The 20,610-nt window shown below is 35.8% G+C and overlaps 3 protein-coding genes across 11 annotated transcripts in view; 1 reads left to right on the top strand and 2 right to left on the bottom strand.

The window, feature by feature from the left end:
• Nucleotides 1-4,085, bottom strand: part of eif4g3b (eukaryotic translation initiation factor 4 gamma, 3b) — a 52,585-nt gene extending 48,500 nt beyond the window's left edge. For 2 of the 8 annotated variants that reach the window (XM_073875201.1, XM_073875207.1), the window contains exon 1: nucleotides 3,393-4,083. In XM_073875201.1, coding sequence (XP_073731302.1) covers nucleotides 3,393-3,565 — 173 coding nt within the window. In that variant the 5' untranslated portion in view covers nucleotides 3,566-4,083. Of the gene's footprint in view, nucleotides 1-3,392 lie in introns of all 8 variants that reach the window. The other 6 variants (XM_073875200.1, XM_073875205.1, XM_073875206.1 and 3 more) reach the window with 4 other exon arrangements.
• Nucleotides 3,930-10,745, bottom strand: lactbl1a (lactamase, beta-like 1a). Its single transcript, XM_055188773.2, has 7 exons — nucleotides 10,622-10,745; nucleotides 9,449-9,558; nucleotides 8,739-8,896; nucleotides 7,862-8,088; nucleotides 7,226-7,331; nucleotides 6,092-7,080; nucleotides 3,930-4,117 (listed from the first exon to the last, which is right to left on the bottom strand). The coding sequence occupies exons 1-7, from the start codon at nucleotides 10,725-10,727 to the stop codon at nucleotides 3,930-3,932; spliced, it is 1,884 nt and encodes a 627-aa protein (XP_055044748.2). The 5' UTR covers nucleotides 10,728-10,745.
• A 5,155-nt stretch (nucleotides 10,746-15,900) lies between these two features.
• ephb2a (eph receptor B2a) overlaps nucleotides 15,901-20,610 on the top strand; it is a 73,563-nt gene continuing 68,853 nt past the window's right edge. Inside the window, exon 1 of one of the 2 annotated variants that reach the window (XM_055188110.2) lies at nucleotides 15,901-16,094. In XM_055188110.2, coding sequence (XP_055044085.2) covers nucleotides 15,995-16,094 — 100 coding nt within the window. In that variant the 5' untranslated portion in view covers nucleotides 15,901-15,994. The remainder of the gene's footprint in view (nucleotides 16,095-20,610) is intronic. The other variant, XM_055188106.2, reaches the window with a different exon arrangement.

Here is a 20,610-nt window from a genome sequence, read left to right as displayed (position 1 = left end):
TTATGTATTAAAAGAAGAACATTTTCTGGAAGGCATTAAACTTTTGTGAAAATCATGAAAAATGCTGGCGCTGGCAACTTTAAAAAAAAACGATGGCGGGGAAAGAGTAAAACGTCTTATTATCATTAAAATATGAAACCACAGATAATAATTGATTGTGATGGAGTTTTTTACGATCCTGTCCGTCATTAAAAGTCTTAACACAAGCTCTGGTCTATTTGGAAAAGCACCAAATTTTAGACGTCATTTGCCTTTTCCAGTTTGACAATGAAGCTAGAGAAGTTGTGAATCTTGTGTGACAATTCTTCCAAAATAAAAACGTAAAAGTACAAATAAAAAAAAGTTAACTTGTTGATAGTAGAGATGTTCTATCTGTGACACTGATTAATGGTCCATGTTCCTAACAGGCCCAGCTAGACCAGTATTGTGTTTTGACCCATATGCAAACCATACTTGCTAAATAAACAGTGTTTGTTTAACAATAGACACATACTAAGTGATTCTTTACATAAACAAATTGTATGAATGTTTTCACACGAATCTGTGATGTAAGATGGTGGAGCGGAAGGGTGCAGCAAAATCATCATATACAAGAAGCTGAATGTATATTAGCATGCAGTAGGAGTACATGGGCTGAAGATGGAGATGTGTCTTCCATCTCTACCCCAGCAGTACAGCATTGCCGCCTCAGTTTTGCTGTACAACCAGCCTATTGTTCATAGGGAGGGGAACCTTCCTCCTCTGCAACACCGTCACACACAGAGTTCAAACAGAGAGAGAGTTTACTGGAACTGGGGTTATACAACAGCTGTTAGTTACCCGTTTAAACTTTCCCTTGGCATACTTCCATTGAGCTTTCACAATAATCTGCTTCTCCTGAACCACGTCATCCTTTTACAGCCACAGTTCAAACAGGTTTGCAGGTTAGTGATTATTTTTAGTGTCGGAGTCTCTTTAAGCAATGACACAGCAGTGACAACATCTACTGACCATTTTCTCACTGATCCACTTTTGAACAGTCACAACACACCTCGCCCACTTTTGATTCGCAAGCACATACTAAATAAAACAGACTGTTAATAAGTAGCTGAATTCTTACGATGACATTACAGAGTGTATGTTTGCATTTAGCAGATAGTCATTGGTAAATATTTGCTAGATACAACAAACAAGTTGAGAAACTTCAAGTCCATTAAGTTTCTTAAAGCGACCGTGAAAAGATCATTTCCAAAATAGATTAACTTTGTATGTGATACAGCATTGTTTTACTTTTAAGAAATCAAAGGGAATATAGTGTAAAACCCTGTTATACAGCACAACACTGAATGCATAATAAAACAACCGAATCTAAATATTTACATAACTAAATGTCAAAATAACTGTTTATAGGGTCAACATCCTGGTAAATGCAAAATGAGTTTCAGAAAACAAACTGAAAGCACTGCCTTAAAGTTTTTGGGAAATCCCCCACATGTACAAAAAAATAAAAACTATAAGTTAAAGGCAATGACTGTTTGTGATTATATTATTCTGTATTGTTTACATCCTGTTATTCTTGGATTTTCAATCTTTCGAAAACAACCATAATTAGGAGAATCAAGCATGATTAAAGCTAAATTTTTGTTTGCTTAAAATATAAGATGAAGAGGAAGTTGCATTTGGGTGATTCTCACGAAACCATTGAAACACCACGGCACTAATGATTTTAGCTTTAAAATGTGTAATATAGTAACATTAAAAATCATCAGAATTAACACAATACTGTGTTCTACCTCGCACAATGTGTGATTTCAACATAAGAATTTATAATTGTCAATTTTATCTCATTTTCTGCTGAAATTCTCATTACCGCAATGTGTCCGGCTGTGTTTGAACATGCGTTATGTTGTAATTTAATCAAATGCTAGACTACTTTAGATGACAGAAAAAATATTTACTGAATATTCATGTATAATAATAATGAAGAAAAATGAGGAAAATGATGTGTCCATGCCTGATATTCTCATCCTCCGCAACACTTTTTGAGAACAGTTTAAGCACACATACAGAATTTTAATAAAGTTTGATTTTGAGTGACCAAGCACATGGACCAGTTACTTCAAGATGGCTACCAGGTAAGATCATTTTTTACAGTTAATTTGAAATATTGTCTTGTCAGAATGCTTACACGACATTTTGATTATCATTACCGCAACAGATGCTTATTAAATGTTAATTTAATTCATAGAAGCATAATACTTTGATTTTAAATGCATGTGCAGAATCTCCAAATTATGTTCTTTCAGGTTTGTCATGTCATTTTAAAAATATGTCAGTGTTGATGTTTTCTGACTGTTGCGGTAATGAGATTTTTTAAGACTAATTTTTTAATTATGTTACAAAAAGTGTTAAATGATAAGTAAAAGTTTTTAAATTAATGTTCCCATTTACTCCAGACTTTGTTTTTCAATGTCTGGTGGGAAAAAGTAAATTTAAGCAATTTTTACATTTTCATGCTTGACATTTTTAAAACCAAGTTTTCGTGAGAATCACCCATTTAGACAAATATCAAACAAATCCCTACACTTCTCCATGTATAACCCTACACAGGAAAACAGCAGACTGTTTGGTCCATTACTGACACATGAGGTCCACTGCTGTTTTACTGCAGTGATGATAACACGAAGCTTCACATGTAGAAGATTGCTGCTCACAAAAAAGATGCTGACAAGGAAGCATGAAGCACATCAGAGAGGCTTTGAGCGATAAAACCATAAAGACACAAGCTAGGACACTGTATGCACACAGACCTTGACAGCTTGAATTAATGGAAACGTTACTTCCTTACCGCGATAAACAGATATAACCGGCATGTGTGCGAGTTATGACATCTATGTTGCTCATAAATCATTAGCTAGATCTGAAACACATTTGACATTCAAATAAAAGCACTTTTCTAATATATAGCACCAATTGTAAGCCAATATTAAGTGTTGTGGCTTAATTGTTAAGATTGAATATTTACAAAGACATTTAAAGAGATTTAACAAGAAGCTAACTGCTTTAGCACCGGCACACTAGCCCCAAACACCAACAGCTGAGCCTTTGACAGCTACTTCAAACGCTATTATTACTGAGAAAGAATGAGCCTTTATAGAAGACAACCCAAACCGAAACTTAAGCCAAGAGAGCAAAAATCATCAACATATGTCCATTTTCTGCTGCCACTTAGTACGCAGAGTAACACTCGGTTTCACAACACAGTGACCTGCCAATCGATCTATTAAAAGGCATATGGTGCCCAAAACAATCAAACGTATCTAAACACGTATCATGTTATAATAATGCTGCATTTCACTAGGTTTTAAAAAAGAAAATTGTGATGGAGTAAGATGCTTTTAGTTGAAGGATACTGTGTCTGCTGTAACGTTAGTTGCGGAGGCTGCTGAGCGACCGGCGGCCCCTGCGATAGTGGTACTGGTGTCAAGGGGGCCCGCAGCTGGCTTGAGGGTGACGGCCCGGTTCCAGGTCCAGTTCCAGCGGCGGCAGCGGCTGGTTTCGACACCGCTTTCGGCGGCAAACTCATCGCAAAAAAAAAAATCACACACACGCGGACTTTTCGATATTTACAATAATAAATTAGCTAGCAAGTAGTTGCGTAAAAACAACGCACGTAAAAAATATTGCTGGCGTGTTACGTCAAGACCGGGCCTTGTATGAGCAGGTTGCCGGTGTTTGAGCGGATAGAAAAGCTTGAGCTAACAGCTAGCTTATTGATAGAATAGCAGGCTAAAGTTAGCCGGCTAGCGCTTATTGTGGTTTATCTTCATTGCTGAAGGTTGGGGGGTTGTTCCCCCTCCCCGGTCGGGGTTTCCGAGGACCTAGTTCGCCTCTTCTTGCCAGGGCGATCTTTGGCAGGTATGTCCTTGTTAAAATGAATAACACTTTGTTTACAACTGCTCTTTGACGAAAGTCTCTCCTCGGAGTGTGATGATTCCGTTCAACATGGCGCTGTGGCCGCCTCCAGCAGTCCTACTGGACCGATATTTCGTTTCACCTCGGGTGTTTCCGTGAAACTTCGGCTCGTGGAATTTTAAACGATACGGAAGCGTGGAATGCAGCGTCCGGAACTCATAACCTACTTGGATGGCAGCCAAGAAGATAGTTACAATTACAAACAGTTTAATGGTGAAACATTTCAGCTAAATCTCTTCAACCAATATATGTCTTTAAAATGTCATTGCGTTTTACATCGTATCCTCATTTATGGATCAGTTTGAATTCGGTTCGTGATGTTGCAGTGACATCTTGCGTTCACAGCTAAACTCGCAGTTCAATTCATTGAGAAAATTCATTGTCAATTGATAAAAAACATTAATTAGCAAAGTATTGTCCCTTGCTTTTGCAGACCCCTTAATCATTTAATTTGACCCAATAATGCCACAATGATATATTTTAATAAATATAGACTGTCCTTAAAATGATGAGAGAGTTTTCCTTTTTTTAAAACTTTTTTTTAAATGTCTGGTCCTGAATTGCCCTGTCCCTTTGATCATACATGGCAGTTGAACTGTGAACTTATTATTTAAAACCAAGTTTTTTATAAAACAAATCAAATTTACATGTACCTTTAACCCTGTATGAATTTACTACAACACTGAAATCGTAAAAATGCACTGTAAATATGAATAATATAAAATAAATATTTGTCCCCCAAATTTATGTCATTGGTGTTACCCTACCCAAAGCACTTTTATTTTGAAACAATGCATCAGCTCTTTTAAGTTTTTCATGGGTCAAGAGGTCAGTGAAAGAAGTGCAGTGGAGGAAGGCAAAAGGGTTTTGAGATGTCTTACCTTATTTGTCTAAAATATCATGATTTTTGGATGTCATTAGTGTTACTCTTTTTATAGCTGGGAGTGTTAAGATCTTTACATAAAAATACATTACACTGAATAAGTATGTGATTGTTACATCTCTGATGAAATAGCACATGGCTAATGGCAGCCATTTTGTTAAAATATTATTTTTTTCTGTAAATTGTCATTTGTGTTACCATAATTGATGTTACCGTCATTAGTGTTTCTTCTCTAATGAGTACCTCCTAAGCACTATTCCTTTAACTGACCAACATAAAAGCATAAAAACAAAACAAGATGGAAAATTTTATGAAAGTTTGTAAGTTTTATCATATTCATGATCTATTATTATATTCTAATTTTGTCATTGGTGTTACATTGTGTCATTGGTGTTAAACCAAGTTTTGGTGTTCTGAATGTATTTTCTTGTACTTTCTAGTAATATTTTGTTGTTGATATGGGATGTAAGACATTGTTGATATTTTAGTCTTTGCATCAAAGCCTTTTTGGTTGAATATTTTTGTTTTAGTTGGTTTTAAAGAAAAAAGTCAAACTGAGAATCAAATTATTTCATACAATGCTGGGTAAAGATGAAGAATTTAATTAAACAAATATTAATAATCAATTATTTTTCTTGCTGTTATCATTCCTTTATTCAACCTTTAACTAAATACACAAGCTGTAATGAGAAAAAATATTTAGTATCAACATTAATGTTGTTTAAATCACAGGTAACACCAATGACAAATTAATGACTCATAGATTCTTTATTAAAATGTATTAAAAAGTTGAAAATAGATTAAGCTCCCCGTTTTGCGGATTCATAGATTTGACAAGTTAGTTAATGCTATTAAAGAAGTTTTGGGTATGTTGAAGTTCATTTAAGCAAATTTACATCACCCGAATTCCACCTTTTCTGTAGAATGACCCAATTATGACACTAGTTTGCACTTTATTCCAAGGTGAATCTTAAAAAGCAAGATACAAATGTTAGTGTTATAATAAAAAAATTATTACATTAGGCCTATATAACAAGCAAAACTCTATAAGAAAGAAGAAGAAAGGCACAGTCTTTACCTTTAAGACATGCTAAACAACTTTCTCTGTGAAAATACACATTTGAATGAAGTGATATTCCTCTGATTAAAAAAAAGTATATACATTTTTTACAAAAAAAATTCTCAGAAGATTACATAAAGTGTCAATTAAAGTAAATCTTAATTTGACATTTTTAAAGACAGCTTCTTTTTTACTTAAGCCCAGCAGGTGTCTCTCAAAACATGATTTCTTCAATCTTGAAACTTTGTAAGTGTTTAATCCTGGCACATCGAAACCTGGTGAGAGACCCTTTTTGTTAAAGATGTAAAAGTTGAAAAGCTGCCCATCTTGGGACTCTAGAGATACAGATGCAGTGTTAACTTTCATCCTACAGGGGTATTCTTTCTCAAACACAACCCTAAACACCCTATCCTCCAAATAACTGAGCTTCAGAGTTCTGTACTTCATTGGAACCATGGTGTCTACCTGTGGTCCGAATTGCTCCATAGACAGCACCCCATCTACGCCTGCTTTAATCTCATAAAACGTTATATTGCTGTAGGTAAAATAGCCTAAGTAGGGAACAGCATCAGGAGGAGGGATAAGAACATGGCGTGCATTTCTGAAGGCACTTTCCATAGCAAGGATTAAATAACTATAGGCCTTAGCGACAAGGTCCTCATCCTCGGGTTTGGTACCGGCCATAAGTATGACCAAACCCAGCTTCAGGCGTGGAACAAGAGAGATGGTGGCTGAATAACCGTCCAGATCTCCATCTTTGCGGATGATGTCATACCCCAGCCATTCATTTATCTCCCAAGGTGTTCCCGTTTGATTTGCAAAGTAACTCCGGTCACAGCGAAATAAAGGAGTCAACATGGTTTTAAGGGTGTCGGGGTGTAGAACCAGGCGATAGGAGGCACCCAGCAGCATCATCGCCAGTTTGGCCATATCAGCAGATGTGGAGTACATCTGTCCTGATGGTCTATACCAGCCAAGGTCATAGAGGGGTGCAGGCAGGCCACTTGAGTAAACACCTACTGCCATCTGGCTCTCCTTCTCGGGGGTGATTTCAAAGCCGGTATCCTCCATTCCTAGCGGTTGCAGGATATTTTCAGACACCCAGCTCTGATAATCCGTTCCTGACACCTTTTCTGCCATCACCTGGGCCAGCAGGGAGAAGGCCAAGTTGCTGTAGTGGCATCTGAGGACAGGAGACGACTAGAATTACTTCCTCAAGAGAGAATCCACAAGTGTCTACTTTAATAAATTATTCACACCACTTCTCATTCATTAAATATCATCTCAATGCAAATGTGAAGAAGCTAAAATACTATATTTAAGCTTACTTCGTTCCAGGGTCAGCCACAAGAACATCATCCTGTAATACGTTAACAGCGGTCTGAGTGGTTCCTTTCCACAGTAACGTAGTCGACCTGAGACGCCTCGGTAAACCTGAAATTCAAAATTATAGTATTTGAAAACGTAAAATTAATAAACTGTGGGGAGGAAATAATATTGCAGATTTACTCTTAAAGCACATTGGTAGAAATTGGAGCCTTTTGGCTGCTATTATGCTAACCAAATTGGTCAGCACCACTATTACTGACATCTTACATAAGCCTCATATTGGAGCAAGTTGACTTCAAGTATAATCATAGGCCAAGTTTCCGACTATAACTACCATAGACACTGAGATGATATTCTTTTCAATTTATTTGTCCTGTCCACCCTTCATTTGAAACCAGTGCACTCATTATTCACATATACACTCTCAGATAAAGGTACAAGAAGGTACAAGAGTTGTGACTGCGGAGGTAAGTACACATTTGTACCTAAAAGGTGCATATTGGTAGGTATACCTTAGAGGTCCATACTAGTACCTCATATATATCTGAACCTAAACGGTGTACTGAATCCAAAAATAGTAAACTGAACTAATAGAAACATCAGATTGAGGTCGGGTTGAGACACTGGCATTGCACCTGACAGTTGACTGGCCATCCTTCTCAATGTAACTGAGGGGGTTTGGATTTGAGCTTTATCATCAGAGACAGATTTGAGGTCATGATCTCTTCTTTTCCCTGAAGGGTTCTTTATGGTAAAGGTTTTCATATACTTTTCCAGAGGGTCATCCAGGGAATCCACCTTTCCATCTTCCCAAAGTTTATACAGCATCAGTGTGGGGAAGATTTTCGAAAGGCTTGCAATTCTGTAGTGGTATAACCAAATCCAACAACAACAAAATCTCATAACTGGATTTAAATATAAAAATGATACATATGATTATCATTGATTTTAATCTTTGACATTGCCTTATTCAGTCAATATTAATTATATCCAAATAGCAATGTTATATTTTCACAGGATGATTTTATGTAGAAAACAGTAAAGCACAAAAAATCACTTAGCTGGATGTCACAAACTGAAAAATTTAAAGCTGCTCTACTTAAAAAATTTATTTCAGTTTGTAACACCTACTTAAAGTGAGAAAATTTAAATTGAAAAAATCTAAGCTTTGGTTTCCCGGACAGGGATTAGTTTAAACCAGAAATAGGCCTTATTTCATTAGGAAATATAACTAGTTTTAACAAACATGCCTTAATAAAAACATTATGGCATGCATTGAAGCAAACAAAGGGCACTGATGTATTTTAAGATATGGTACAAGTTGTTTTCAGTTTGGACAACTCTCACATTTATATTAGTCTAGGACTAGTCTAATCCCTGTCCGGGAAACCGCCCCTTAATGTTTAGGGATTACTAATTGATTTTTTAAGTTGATCCAACGGTTACTTTTTAGCTTCTTTAAAAATAATGAAATCATAGTAATTTGATGATTGTAAAGCTGCTTTAACTCACCTGTAGACTGTGTACTCATTTGGTGGTGGGGATGAGGAGTGACTTTCATTCCTTTTGCCAAAGTTTCCATTCCACAATACAGAATCATTAAATATTACAATGGCAGATATGGATGGCAGTCTGGTGGCATTGATGCTGGTCCTCAAAAGCGCATCCACCTGGAATACAATTTTTTGTTTAACAGGAATCAGTTTCATTCCATCAGGCAATAAATGAAATGCACAAATAAATAACATGTAAGATACATGTAAAGGTACATGTAATAAAATACCTGATTTAATTCCAAAAAGAAGAAGTAAATATATAAAGAGCACTAAAAGCTTGTAATCATATTTTAGTGCTACACTCTAAAAACAAACGGTGCTATATAGCACCAAAAGTGGTTCTTTGCTCGTAATCATAGAAGAACCGTTTTTAGTGCCATATAGCACCGGTGAAGCACCAGTGAAGCACCTGTGTAGAACCATATAGTGCTATGTAGAACCATATTTGGTGCTATAGTGGTTTTATATGGCCCCTATATGGTTCTACACAGGTGCTTCACCGGTGCTATATGGCACTAAAAACGGTTCTTCTATGATTCTATGATTGGTTCTATATAGCACCGTTTGTTTTTTTAGAGTGTATCTAGCACCTATATAGCACCTGTGAAGAACTGTAAGTGGTGATATAGCACCATTTATATAGATTTCCTACTTCACAGGTCTGACCTTCTCCAGAGCCTCCATCAGGACAGGTATCGGGTGCTCCAACGGCACAGGCTCAGGAAACCGTGGGCACATCTCCTCTTCATTTACCCCCACTGAAACAGTTTCATCCACTGACGTCACATGTAGATCAAATATGGAGACATTTTAACTTTTCATGACCAATCATGCAACCACTACAAATACAAAAGTATGTACAGAGATATTAATATGGAGCTATCGATATAATACAGTATAGATTGGATGGAATTATGGGTGGGTGCTCAGTTTGGAATCATGCATTTTACACGTGTTTATTGTCTCCTCCCCCATCAGATAATCAGGCTTTACAGCACTCAGTAATCTAGAAGCCACTATGTCAAGTGTTGGGTAATCTATAGCTTACGCCTGCAAATGCTTCATTAAAGCACAAGAAGATCGAAAAGTCAAATGAGACAATGTTTCCTAATGGTAAAAGTGCTGTCTAACCACTAACCATTTAGTACAACCTCTATTTCTAATCAAGGGAGCACAGTGCATAGTCATTTAATCTACTGTTTAAGCATTATCACTATTTTGAATGGTGCTAAATAGCACCAAAAGTGATTCACTGGCTCATAATCATAGGGGAACCATTTTAATTATTTTAAGTACCATATAGCACCTGTGTAGAAACATATTGTACTATGCAGAACCTTAAATGATGCTATATTGGTGCACTGTAAAAAAATTCCGTAGAAATTACAATGTTATTGCAGCTGGGTTACCGGTAATTTACCGTAGATTTAAATTTATGTTATTTACTGGCAAGAGTTTGTTCAAAGTTAAATAAATAAATTTTAAATATTAACAAGTCTTTATCTTTACAGAATAAAACTATACAATAACAGCCTCATGCAAAGCATTCTGGGAACCAGAAATCATCAACAACCTTTTTCTGTTTTTTGCTTCAGAATGTTTTGCTTGATGCTGTTTTTTGTTTTACTCTGTAAAGACAAAGACTTGTAAATGTTAAATGTTCATTTAACTTTGAACAAAATGTCCCAAGTAAATAACACAAATTTAAATCTACGGTAAATTACCGGCAACCCAGCTGCAATAACATTGTTATTTCTACGGAATTTTTTTACAGTGTGCTATATCATTTATTTATTAATGTTTGACTTATTCGGTAGCCATTTTTTATATACTTTTTACCTGGTTTTGATTTGGGAAGCCTGTACTGCCAAATGAAACAGCCCGTCATAACAAGGGACAGAAGCAGAAAGAAGACCATTCCTAATTTTGTCCATTTCACTTTCATTTTTGCAGTCTATTGTTCTTCGTTTGGGCTGGCAGGCTTAAATAGAGTAATGTTTTCAGTATTTCAAACACTTTTAGCTTAAATAAGAGTATTTAAAAAAGCATATACTACAGATTATACTAATATTTCATATATGCAAAATAATAAAACAATAAAAAAGCAGTGTTTGTCATCTGCAAAAATCATAAAATGATGTTTTTTTTTACTGGATATAATATTCTCAACAAGATAAATAATATGTCTTACCACAGCGTGTATTCCTTTTAGACTTAGGCCACCATTTTATCGTACAACATCATATGTCTCCCAACATATCTTGTTTCCTCAAAGTCAAAGTGAAAAAATTCAAAAAGTAAAAAATTTAAAATCCCACAGAAGCGAATAAGAATGAAACATAACCAATGCTTACATCAATGCTTAGCCATGCGTCAATCTTAAAAATAACATTTTCACTAACTTCTCACCTTTCTTCAGCCAACTGCAGGTCTTCACGTCATAATCTAAAGATATCCTTCTCTAAAGCCCTCACCACTGATCTCTTTACACCCATCTCACTGTTCACTGCAGCTTATATGGCTTGTGAGTAAATTAGTTGTTTAATGGGTTTGTTTAGATGCTGCAAAATGAAGTAACCTACCATGCTTTATTTGCACACTGAAACATTTAGCTTTAAACTTTATCTTAAGCTTGAAGTTTACTTAATGTTATATTGTTAGACACGTTTTTTCAAAATTATTCTGAGGTCAAACAAAAAGTGGTCGACCCTCTGCAATACCATTACTGTCCCAATTTTTTCTATTCAGTTATCACAAGAGGGCAGCAAATTCTACATTGTGTTTTTCCTTTTTGCCTCTCTCCAATCAGATGTCAGAACCCAACTATTCAAATGGTAATACAATCTAAAGAAAGGTTAAGAAAGGCCCTGTTGTAATACAATATGAAATGCCTATTGTATTGTTAACACGCTTGGGAAGCAGATCAATAATGTATTAGGCGTGAAATGGATATCAGTGCTGCAAAAGCAAATTATTGACTGGTAACCATTTGATTTACTAAACTGCTTATTTGATCTTATCATTTTAGGTTTTGAAGTGCACAAAAAATAAGCCATACCCTTGGGCTCCATATCTAAATGAGATCAATACCATCAGCCTGTCTATGCAAGCTGTACCTGCTTTATGCAGTTTTTATATGTCCTAAGCATCCTATTTCTATAATAACTTTAGCATATCTCAAACTGTTCAATATAATCGACCAAATCAACCAATGACATACCAATGAGTATACAACACATTTAAATGTTGTACCTTTTGTGATACTACACAGTATATTATACCCCCAGGGCCAATTGTGTATCCTAAGGAACAATTTTGTACCAGTTCAATTTTAGGGGTACAAAACTTTAAATGTACATTTACACAATAGATCCTTAAGGTACAGTAATGTACCCCAAAAGGTACACCATTGTTTGTTATGGTATATCTGAATGGTATACAAAACAGTACCTTGGGGTACCACCCCAAAGAAAAGGTAGGCCACAAGCTTTTCACTTAGGAACTTTCACTTAGGATGTTTTCTTGGCACACATTAGGCCCCTTAGTGCCAATTGGGCATCGTTTAAATGCCACGGCCTACCTGGGCATTGTTTCTGACCATGTCCTTGTCCATTCCTTTATGACCACCATGTACCCATTCTCTGATGGCTACTTCCAGCAGGATAATGCACCATGTCACAAAGCTCGAATCATTTCAAATTCGTTTCTTGAACAGGACAATGAGTTCACTGTAAAATGGCCCCCACAGTCACCAGATCTCAACCCAATAGAGCATCTTTGGGATGTGGTGGAACAAGAGCTTTGTGCCCTGGATGTGCATCCCACAAATCTCCATCAACTGCAAGATGCTATCCTATCAATATGGGCCAACATTTCTAAAGAATGCTTGCACCTTGTTGAATCAATGCCACGAATTAAGGCAGTTCTGAAGGCGAAAGGGGGTCAAACACAGTATTATGTTGTTCCTTATAATCCTTTAGGTGAGTATATATATATATAATCAACACCCATATATAATCAACACCCATAGAACATTTCTCAGCCAATCAGAATGCAGCATTCAACAGACCCGTGGTATAAATATATATATATATATATATATATATATATATATATATATATATATATATATATATATATTTATACCACGGGTCTGTTGAATGCTGCATTCTGATTGGCTGAGAAATGTTCTATGGGTGTTGATTATTTTTCTGTAAACCACACACCTAACTTGTCAAATGTCTTAAAAATAGGCGCCAGAGCAATATTTGTTGTAACCGTGGTGTAAGCGGAATAATTGACTCCCGTCCTTTGAATTATTTGAAAATAATGCACACCTGCGGTGTAACGGCACGACGTGAATTACCACCTTGGTGTGCATTATTTTCTTATAATTCAATGGCCCGTCGTCAATTATTCCTTACATATATATAAAAATATAAATATAAATATCAATATAAATATAAATATAAATATAAATATAAATATAAATATAAATATAAATATAAATATAAATATAAATATAAATATAAATATAAATATAAATATAAATATAAATATACAAATAAATCTGAAAAAAATCAGCCTGAAAAATAGGAATGGGATGTGAATATAACCAGGCCATACCTTGCATGTGCACAGCCCACCATAGTTCTGTTCATGCTCCAGATATCCAGTTACTTATGAAAATGTTAGCTATTAAAATATTCATCCCTAAGATTTGCTCACATTACCCCCAAACCTCTGCTAAGTCTTAGATTTGAGTCACCAGTAAGCAAGGACATTTTTTCCCATTATGGGCAGCAGGATTAAAAAGCCAGACTCATATCATTGTACATTACCATCAAAAGCCATCAAAATGACTAGATGGGGTATCATGTCTGCTTCTAAACACACACAAAAAAGAGAGTATTTTGATGGTCGGTGTTCTCATGGGAGAGTTTAGACGCAAGCGCTGACCCTCTTTGAGGGTCATTGACCCCTATTGAGCTAGTTCTGTTAGATGTATCATTAAGTCTTTCATTTTTACTATCACTCATTAAAACAGTGATTCAAAAGTATTAATCACAAGGTTTTATATGGAGACCTGGACAGATTTACATATTCTTAGCCATAGACCTTTGTCCAGTAATAGAGTTAAATACAGAGACAAGAATTCATTGTGGGAATAAAACAAAGCTCACATGCTTCTGTTTTTGTCATGTTTTACTGAACACTGGAGACTGACAGACACATTGTCATGTTTTCCAGCACAGTCCACAAATCACTGACACAGATGACTGGAGGTTAAAGAGAAAAAAAGAAAATTCTGTCATCATTTACTTTTTTATGTATACGGAACATTTTTGTTCTGTTGAACACAAAAGAGAATATTTTGAGGGATGTATGAATGTTTTTGTTGTTGTTGTTGGTTTAACAATATTACGCACTTAATATTATTTTAAAGAATAGTCATGGTGATATGAGCCATGGTGAAAACCTGTTTTATGGTTCAATTCATGACCCACAAGTCAAGACAGATTAGACCCGAATGGGTTGTTGGTGCCATATGTGACCTACAATCTGCACTCTGCTAGCATTAATAGACAGGAGGGTCGCCAATCTCCCTGGGCAAAGGTTTCCATGGAAACGACCCCAGGATCCTGTAGTCTGTCGTTTTGCTGTCCTCACTCATCTTGAGGCTGAATTATCCTAGATTCCTTTATGTCAGTTCCATATTCTTCTGCTCTATTTCCTCGCACGCTCGCCATCTCTCTCTCTCTCTCTCTCTCTCTCTCTCGCTTACTTTTTCACTCACTATTACGTCCAGTTTTTTGTCTGTCCCTGCTAAGAGCTTTGTTGTATGCAATTTGAATTAAAAATGTGTGTATTCATGCTCTATTTTGGTTATTGAGTCATCATGATTTTTCTTCTCAGTAACATGTAGGTTCTTAGAGATTGGAAGAAAACAAATGACTTCTATATTGGTGAATTACCAAATGTTTTCATATTTCTTGCTTTTTCTGTGGATTTTCTGTTTTGACTGATGCTTTCATAATTTTATCAAGTCTTCATTTTGTCAAAGAACCCATTTAAATGTAACTTTTTCAGTAACACTTTACAATAAGGTTGTATTTTTTAATATTAGTAAAATATATTATTGTTCATATAATTTATTACAAATATTAGTGTTTGCTTTTAATTTTGTAAAATGTATTATTAATTGCTGTAATAAACGTAAAGATTAATTAATAAAAGATTAATAAATACTGTAATATTGTTCATTGTAAATTCTTGTTAGCTAAAATGCAATGTTAAGAAAACCTCTTGGTATTATCAGTATTTCTTATCTTGAGTGTAAAAAAATAGTTTTAAAAATACTAATTTAATTTAAAATAATATTTAATTATAGTGCATATATCAGGGCTAGAGTAACATAGGCTACAGTTGTTCTCACATTGGAGTCAAAGATCATGTGCACTGTAACCAGGCCATTTGTCAACTTTACACCCACCACTTGTGTGCTTCGTCAGTTTTGTTATCTTCAGAATGATCTAACTGGATTAGAGTACGAGATGATAGACGGTCACATGCATCAATTTACAGTATCAACACTCCCCCGCACCTGCTCACACATGATGTTTCTTCCCCAAACTCCAGGGGGCACTGTTGGTATAACAAAATTGACAATTTCAATCAAATAAGTGAATTGATTTAGAGCACGTTACTTGTTTTTGTCTTCAATTAAGGAATGCCATTCATTAAAATGTTAAAATTAATCAACATTACTTTGATGGGAGTCTCCATTGTGTCTTTTGTTGTAAATCAGTACATGGCTGTTACTATGTACGAAATTTACACGTCGTACATTGCCTGCGTAAGTTACTCAGACAGTTTTCTTCCTGTATAATAAGTTGTATTTTTGTATATTATTTTTAGTATTAAGTAGTAGTAGTAGTAGTAGTAGTTATATAATATCATTATTATTATAAATTTAATTACCATCATAATTAGTATCATAATCATAATCATTAACATTATCATATTACTGTTGTGCATCACTATTGTCACACACGCGCAAACCGCACACACAATCGCATTCCCGCCCCTTCGTCTGGCTTTCATTGGTTTCGTCCAAACTTGCTGTAGTTCTTCAGTCAGTCTGATGGGGTTTTATTCCAGCGCTTGTGATGATAGTGTGTGTTCACAGATGGCCTACAGGACAAGTTTTCAATGAATATTCTGGGTCTTTACAACCAAATGGCCAAATTTACGGCAATCATGGATATAATTCGTTTGTTATGGATAATACGGATTGTGTGGGCTGTTGAAGGTAGGAGCGCGTGTCTCTGTCAAACGCGTGTTACTTTTTACATTAGATTACATGAATGATGTGCATCAAAATAGGATGATCAATATTTCGATTAATCTGCTGTGCTTTACCATTATGTTAAGTTAAATAAGTCTAAAGGCATCATTTATCATGAAAGCAGGTGCAATGCAACTATCTCGCGGTAGTTGAAATTCCTCTGTGGGTACATCAAATATTGTGTATGTATTTTTAAGCGGCCAGTCAGAGCAAAAGTTAGACAGCATTAGCCTATTGTGTCTTCTTCGTATGTTACAAAGTGTAGGCTATAGTAACTTCCTACCTAAACAACATTTTTCGGTATGCAGCTCGTAAACAGACCCACAATGTCCTAAAAAATAACTAAACACATATTGAAACGCCAGGGTTAGCCTAAATTTCATTTCTGCCACTTTAAATCGACTTCCTCGTGCGAGTCCTTAATCTTTCCATTAACCAGCCATAATGGTATATTCTAGTCTTTTAATAATGCTTTGATTTATAACGGAGCGTCTCAGCCGCGCCTCCAGCGCGTGGCCCATTGTCCCAAATTTCTGTCTGGAGATCAGCATCAGCATCTCATCACCTGAGCATTAGTACAGCTGCAAACAAACGTATACATCCCATCACCTCAGAAACAAGGTTGTGAAGTTTGTTTTTGACATATTTTGATGAATTTGGGGATAAAGTTACCTGTTGGAAAGTAAGAGGTGAAAAAGAGGTCATCATCTCATTTTTAAGAAAGTGATGCAGTGTGCTTTTAAACAAATGTTCCTCCTGTCCTTTATGGGTATTTTTGTAACAAAAGTTGCAATACGATATGGGCGTAAAAATTATTTATCTTACCTGTAATCTTCATTTGGAATGGAGGTGGTCCATCTCAAACTTTCCAAATGGTCCATATTACTTTCATTTTGTTCTTTTTTATATCAATGAATTTCCGGAATGAAGGTTTATACATCACTTCAGAACAAATACAGATATTGGGAGCAATAAAGCAGTTTACAGGAACACCCATCTTAAATTGAAACTAAGGGCTTATATTTCCACAAGTTAGACCACTAATGCTTTATTTCTACAATACATCATTTTCTCTAAGCTTCAGGGATCAGCTTGACCTAGTCCAGTCCTGCCATTATACCTTTAAACATGATTGACAGAACAAGCCTGTCTGTGTTTTATTCACATTAGAGTGAATCATTTCCTCACTGCCTATGGGCAAAAGAACAAGCAAGGTAACACAATTAAAACAGATTCATTAGATTACTCGAAGTAAAGTTTAATACATTTTCAGAATTAATTTTCACTGTTTGTTTGTTGTGTCAAAAAAAATAACATTTTCAATTTCACAGAATGTTCTAAGATTCTGTTTCGACTCATTGTGTACATCGCTGCAGGGCATGTGTGAAGTTATTACAGCATGCATCTTTTTCAAAGGCGTTTCAGCGTCTTAATAGATTTTGTTTGTATATTCAGAAGTTTTTTATATACCTACCCTATGTTCACTATGCATTCTTGTTGTCCACTTTTATAAAAAAATCTTATTTTTTCAATAGCTGTAACACTTCTGGCTGTAGCATATTTTTTATTATATGTGTTTTATGACTGTTCAGTTGGTAGTACGCGTGTTTTTTATGTGCATCCCATAATGCACCTGTGTGACAGTCATTTGACGCCATGCAGGATTCTGTACCTTGTTAAGAGCAAGACCTGCCTCTGGGTCCTCTGACATCTTTCCAAGCCTTTACATAAGCAGGGCAAACCTGACCGATTTCAGTCATGTCCGATACCATCGACTTTGAGCGTCCTGCCAGCTTTGCTGAGCAACTGACAGAACAAACTGTCTCTCAAGCTAAATTTGAGACGAATTAGTGAATTTATGGACATATGAGTTTCCATATGGTCTCTTATGAAATAAGGTTTGTCCACAGGCCCACCAGGGGTCAAAATGGTGAAATTATCGGATATCCAAGTGGGACTTGCCATCTGCTGGACATTTTAATTACCCATCTGTCTTCTGGTGTTGAGTGATCATTTTGAATAATATGAGGTGAAATGGATTGTCCTCTTAATGTTGATTATTAGCCAGTTTGATTGTCTACTGGGCACCGCTATATTGATTTAGATTCATGCTGTGTTTGAGTGCAGAGACGAGGGTACGAAAGGAACTCGGATGTGTAAACACTCAGAATCTCATCTATGAAATGTCAAAGTGTCAGCTGTTATCAAGGGAGCTATATATCTCTAACTTCCACATAAACGTGGGCAGACATGGTTTATTTATGAAATGTATGACACCCACCGGGCTTAGTGGTGACTGGGAAAAACCACCAACTGATTTTCTTTTCACCTTACATTTTGTGCAAAGTCTTTCTATTGTAATTCAATTTATTTTGTTATGAAGTACTGCTTACCTGCAGATCCGGTGTGGTTGATTAATCCAAATATAATGACACCTATAAAATGTATTTATTTTATTAGGTAAAATGTGGTGATTTTGCACCATGTAGTTATTATGAATATGTTTAAAATATGCAAAGTTTATGCATTTACACTCTAAAAATGGCTGGATTATATTTGACCCATAATGGGTAAATATTGGACAGAACTCATGCTGGGTTAAAAATGACCCAATGTTGGGTTGTTGTTATGCTACCATGAGGTATAATAACAGCAGTTGGGTTAAAATAACCCAACATTGGGTACATTTTAAACCCAGCATGTGTTCTGTCCAATATTTACCCATTATGGGTCAAAAATAACCCAGCCATTTTTAGAGTGTAGGGGTAAAACCAAAAAATATTTACATTTATTTAAATTTACTTAAAGGTATTGCGGAGGATTTTCTTTTTCTGGGTGGATCACCAAGACTGTTGGTCCTCCTAGTTGTCTATCAGTTGTGTTTCGCAATTGCATTTTTTTTTTAAAGTGGAGAAGGCGATTATTTTCTAAAATTCGAGAAAATCCTCCGCTACACCTTTTAAGGTATACATTTTTTATAAGTATTTGTGTTCCCTGGGTTCGAACCCATGATTTTTTTGCACTGCTAACGCATTGCTCTACCACTAAGATATAAAGGATCATCATATATATATATAAACAAAATAGTGGAAAGCGTTTGATGTTTTTGAATTCACAGCCTCAGCTAACATCAGTGAACATTTTGTGTTTATTTGGTATGGTTGTTTCCTTGGCATATGATATCACACTATTTTATGTGGCTATTTGTCAGTGATTTATGTGTCAGCCAAGCTGAATAGACTTTTAGATGGCTACCATTGTATGAAATATGCAGTCTTTTCACAGAAATTAGAAAGTTATTGATTCATTAATACAGTGGTTCTTAAACTTTTTGGCATGTAGGGTGCATCCCTTTGCACCCCTCCAAAGAAAATTCATGACATTAAAGGTGCAGTATGTAATTTTTTGAAGGATCTTTTCACAGAAATGCAAAATAATATACAAAACTATATTATCAGTGGTGTAATGACCTAATGAACCGTTATGTGTTTATTACCTTAGAACGAGACCTTTTTTATCTACACACACCGAGGGTCCCCTTACATGGAAGTCGCCATTTTGTGCTGCCATTTTTCTACAGAAGCCCTTAACGGAAATTTTTTTACTAAGTTGTCTCTGATGATGACATGTTTGTCCAGTGGCGGCTAGCGTAGCTTCTCTATGTGTTCCAAAAGCGAGGGGTGAGCCGTGGACTAAGCCCTTGGTTGCAATTTGCAACCTCACCACTAGATGCCGCTAAAATGTACACACTGCACCTTTAAAACAATTTCAAACTTAAAATTTGAGTTAAACAGAACATATTTCATAAAATGACCATCTTCCGCCCCCCAGTTTCAGAACCACTGGATTAATAGAATGAACCAATAAACAACTGAGCCAGATCTCCTTAAAGCAGGGGTCTCCAACCTTTTTATGAGCAAGGGCTACCACAATGGATAAAACAATCTGGAGGGCTACTTTTTGATATAGTCTACTTAAAACTTTTTTGTTTTACTTGTTTATTTTATTTTATTTGACTTGTTTATATGTTTTAGTATTGTTTAAAATTTTAACATACGTAAACCAAGCCAAGCTAATATAAAAAAATATGTAATGAATAAATATTACAGTTGAGACTATTAATAGATGTGCTTTGGCGGGCACCTCACAGACTCTGTGCGGGCTACCTGGTGCCCGCGGGCACCACGTTGGTGACCCCTGCCTTAAAGGGACATTCCACTTTTTTTTGAAAATATGCTCATTTTCCAGCTCCCCTAGAGTTAAACACTTGATTTTTACCGTTTTGGAATCCATTCAGCTGATCTCCGGGTCTGGCGCTACCACTTTTAGCATAGCTTAGCATAATCCATTGATTCTGATTAGACCATTAGCATTGCGCTAAAAATAACCAAAGAGTTTCCATATTTTTCCTATTTAAAACATGACTGTAGTTACATCGTGTACTAAGAACGACAGAAAATTAAAAGTTGTGATTTTCTAG

This window comes from Misgurnus anguillicaudatus, chromosome 13 (assembly GCF_027580225.2).
Source record: "Misgurnus anguillicaudatus chromosome 13, ASM2758022v2, whole genome shotgun sequence".
In the NCBI taxonomy this organism is placed as follows: domain Eukaryota; kingdom Metazoa; phylum Chordata; class Actinopteri; order Cypriniformes; family Cobitidae; genus Misgurnus; species Misgurnus anguillicaudatus.
Note: the sequence above shows the minus strand (reverse complement) of the source record. Positions and strands in the feature narration are given on the sequence as shown.

What these genes read in the sequence shown, in the direction of transcription:
- lactbl1a (XM_055188773.2), bottom strand. Translation starts at nt 10,727, where the DNA reads ATGAAAGTGAAATGGACAAAATTAGGAATGGTCTTCTTTCTGCTTCTG. An exon ending in GTGGCTGACCCTGGAACGAA is followed by an intron (nt 7,081 to 7,225) that starts GTAAGCTTAAAT and finishes TCCTGTCCTCAG; the next exon opens with ATGCCACTACAGCAACTTGG. An exon ending in GAGACACCTGCTGGGCTTAA is followed by an intron (nt 4,118 to 6,091) that starts GTAAAAAAGAAG and finishes CCATCCAAGTAG; the next exon opens with GTTATGAGTTCCGGACGCTG.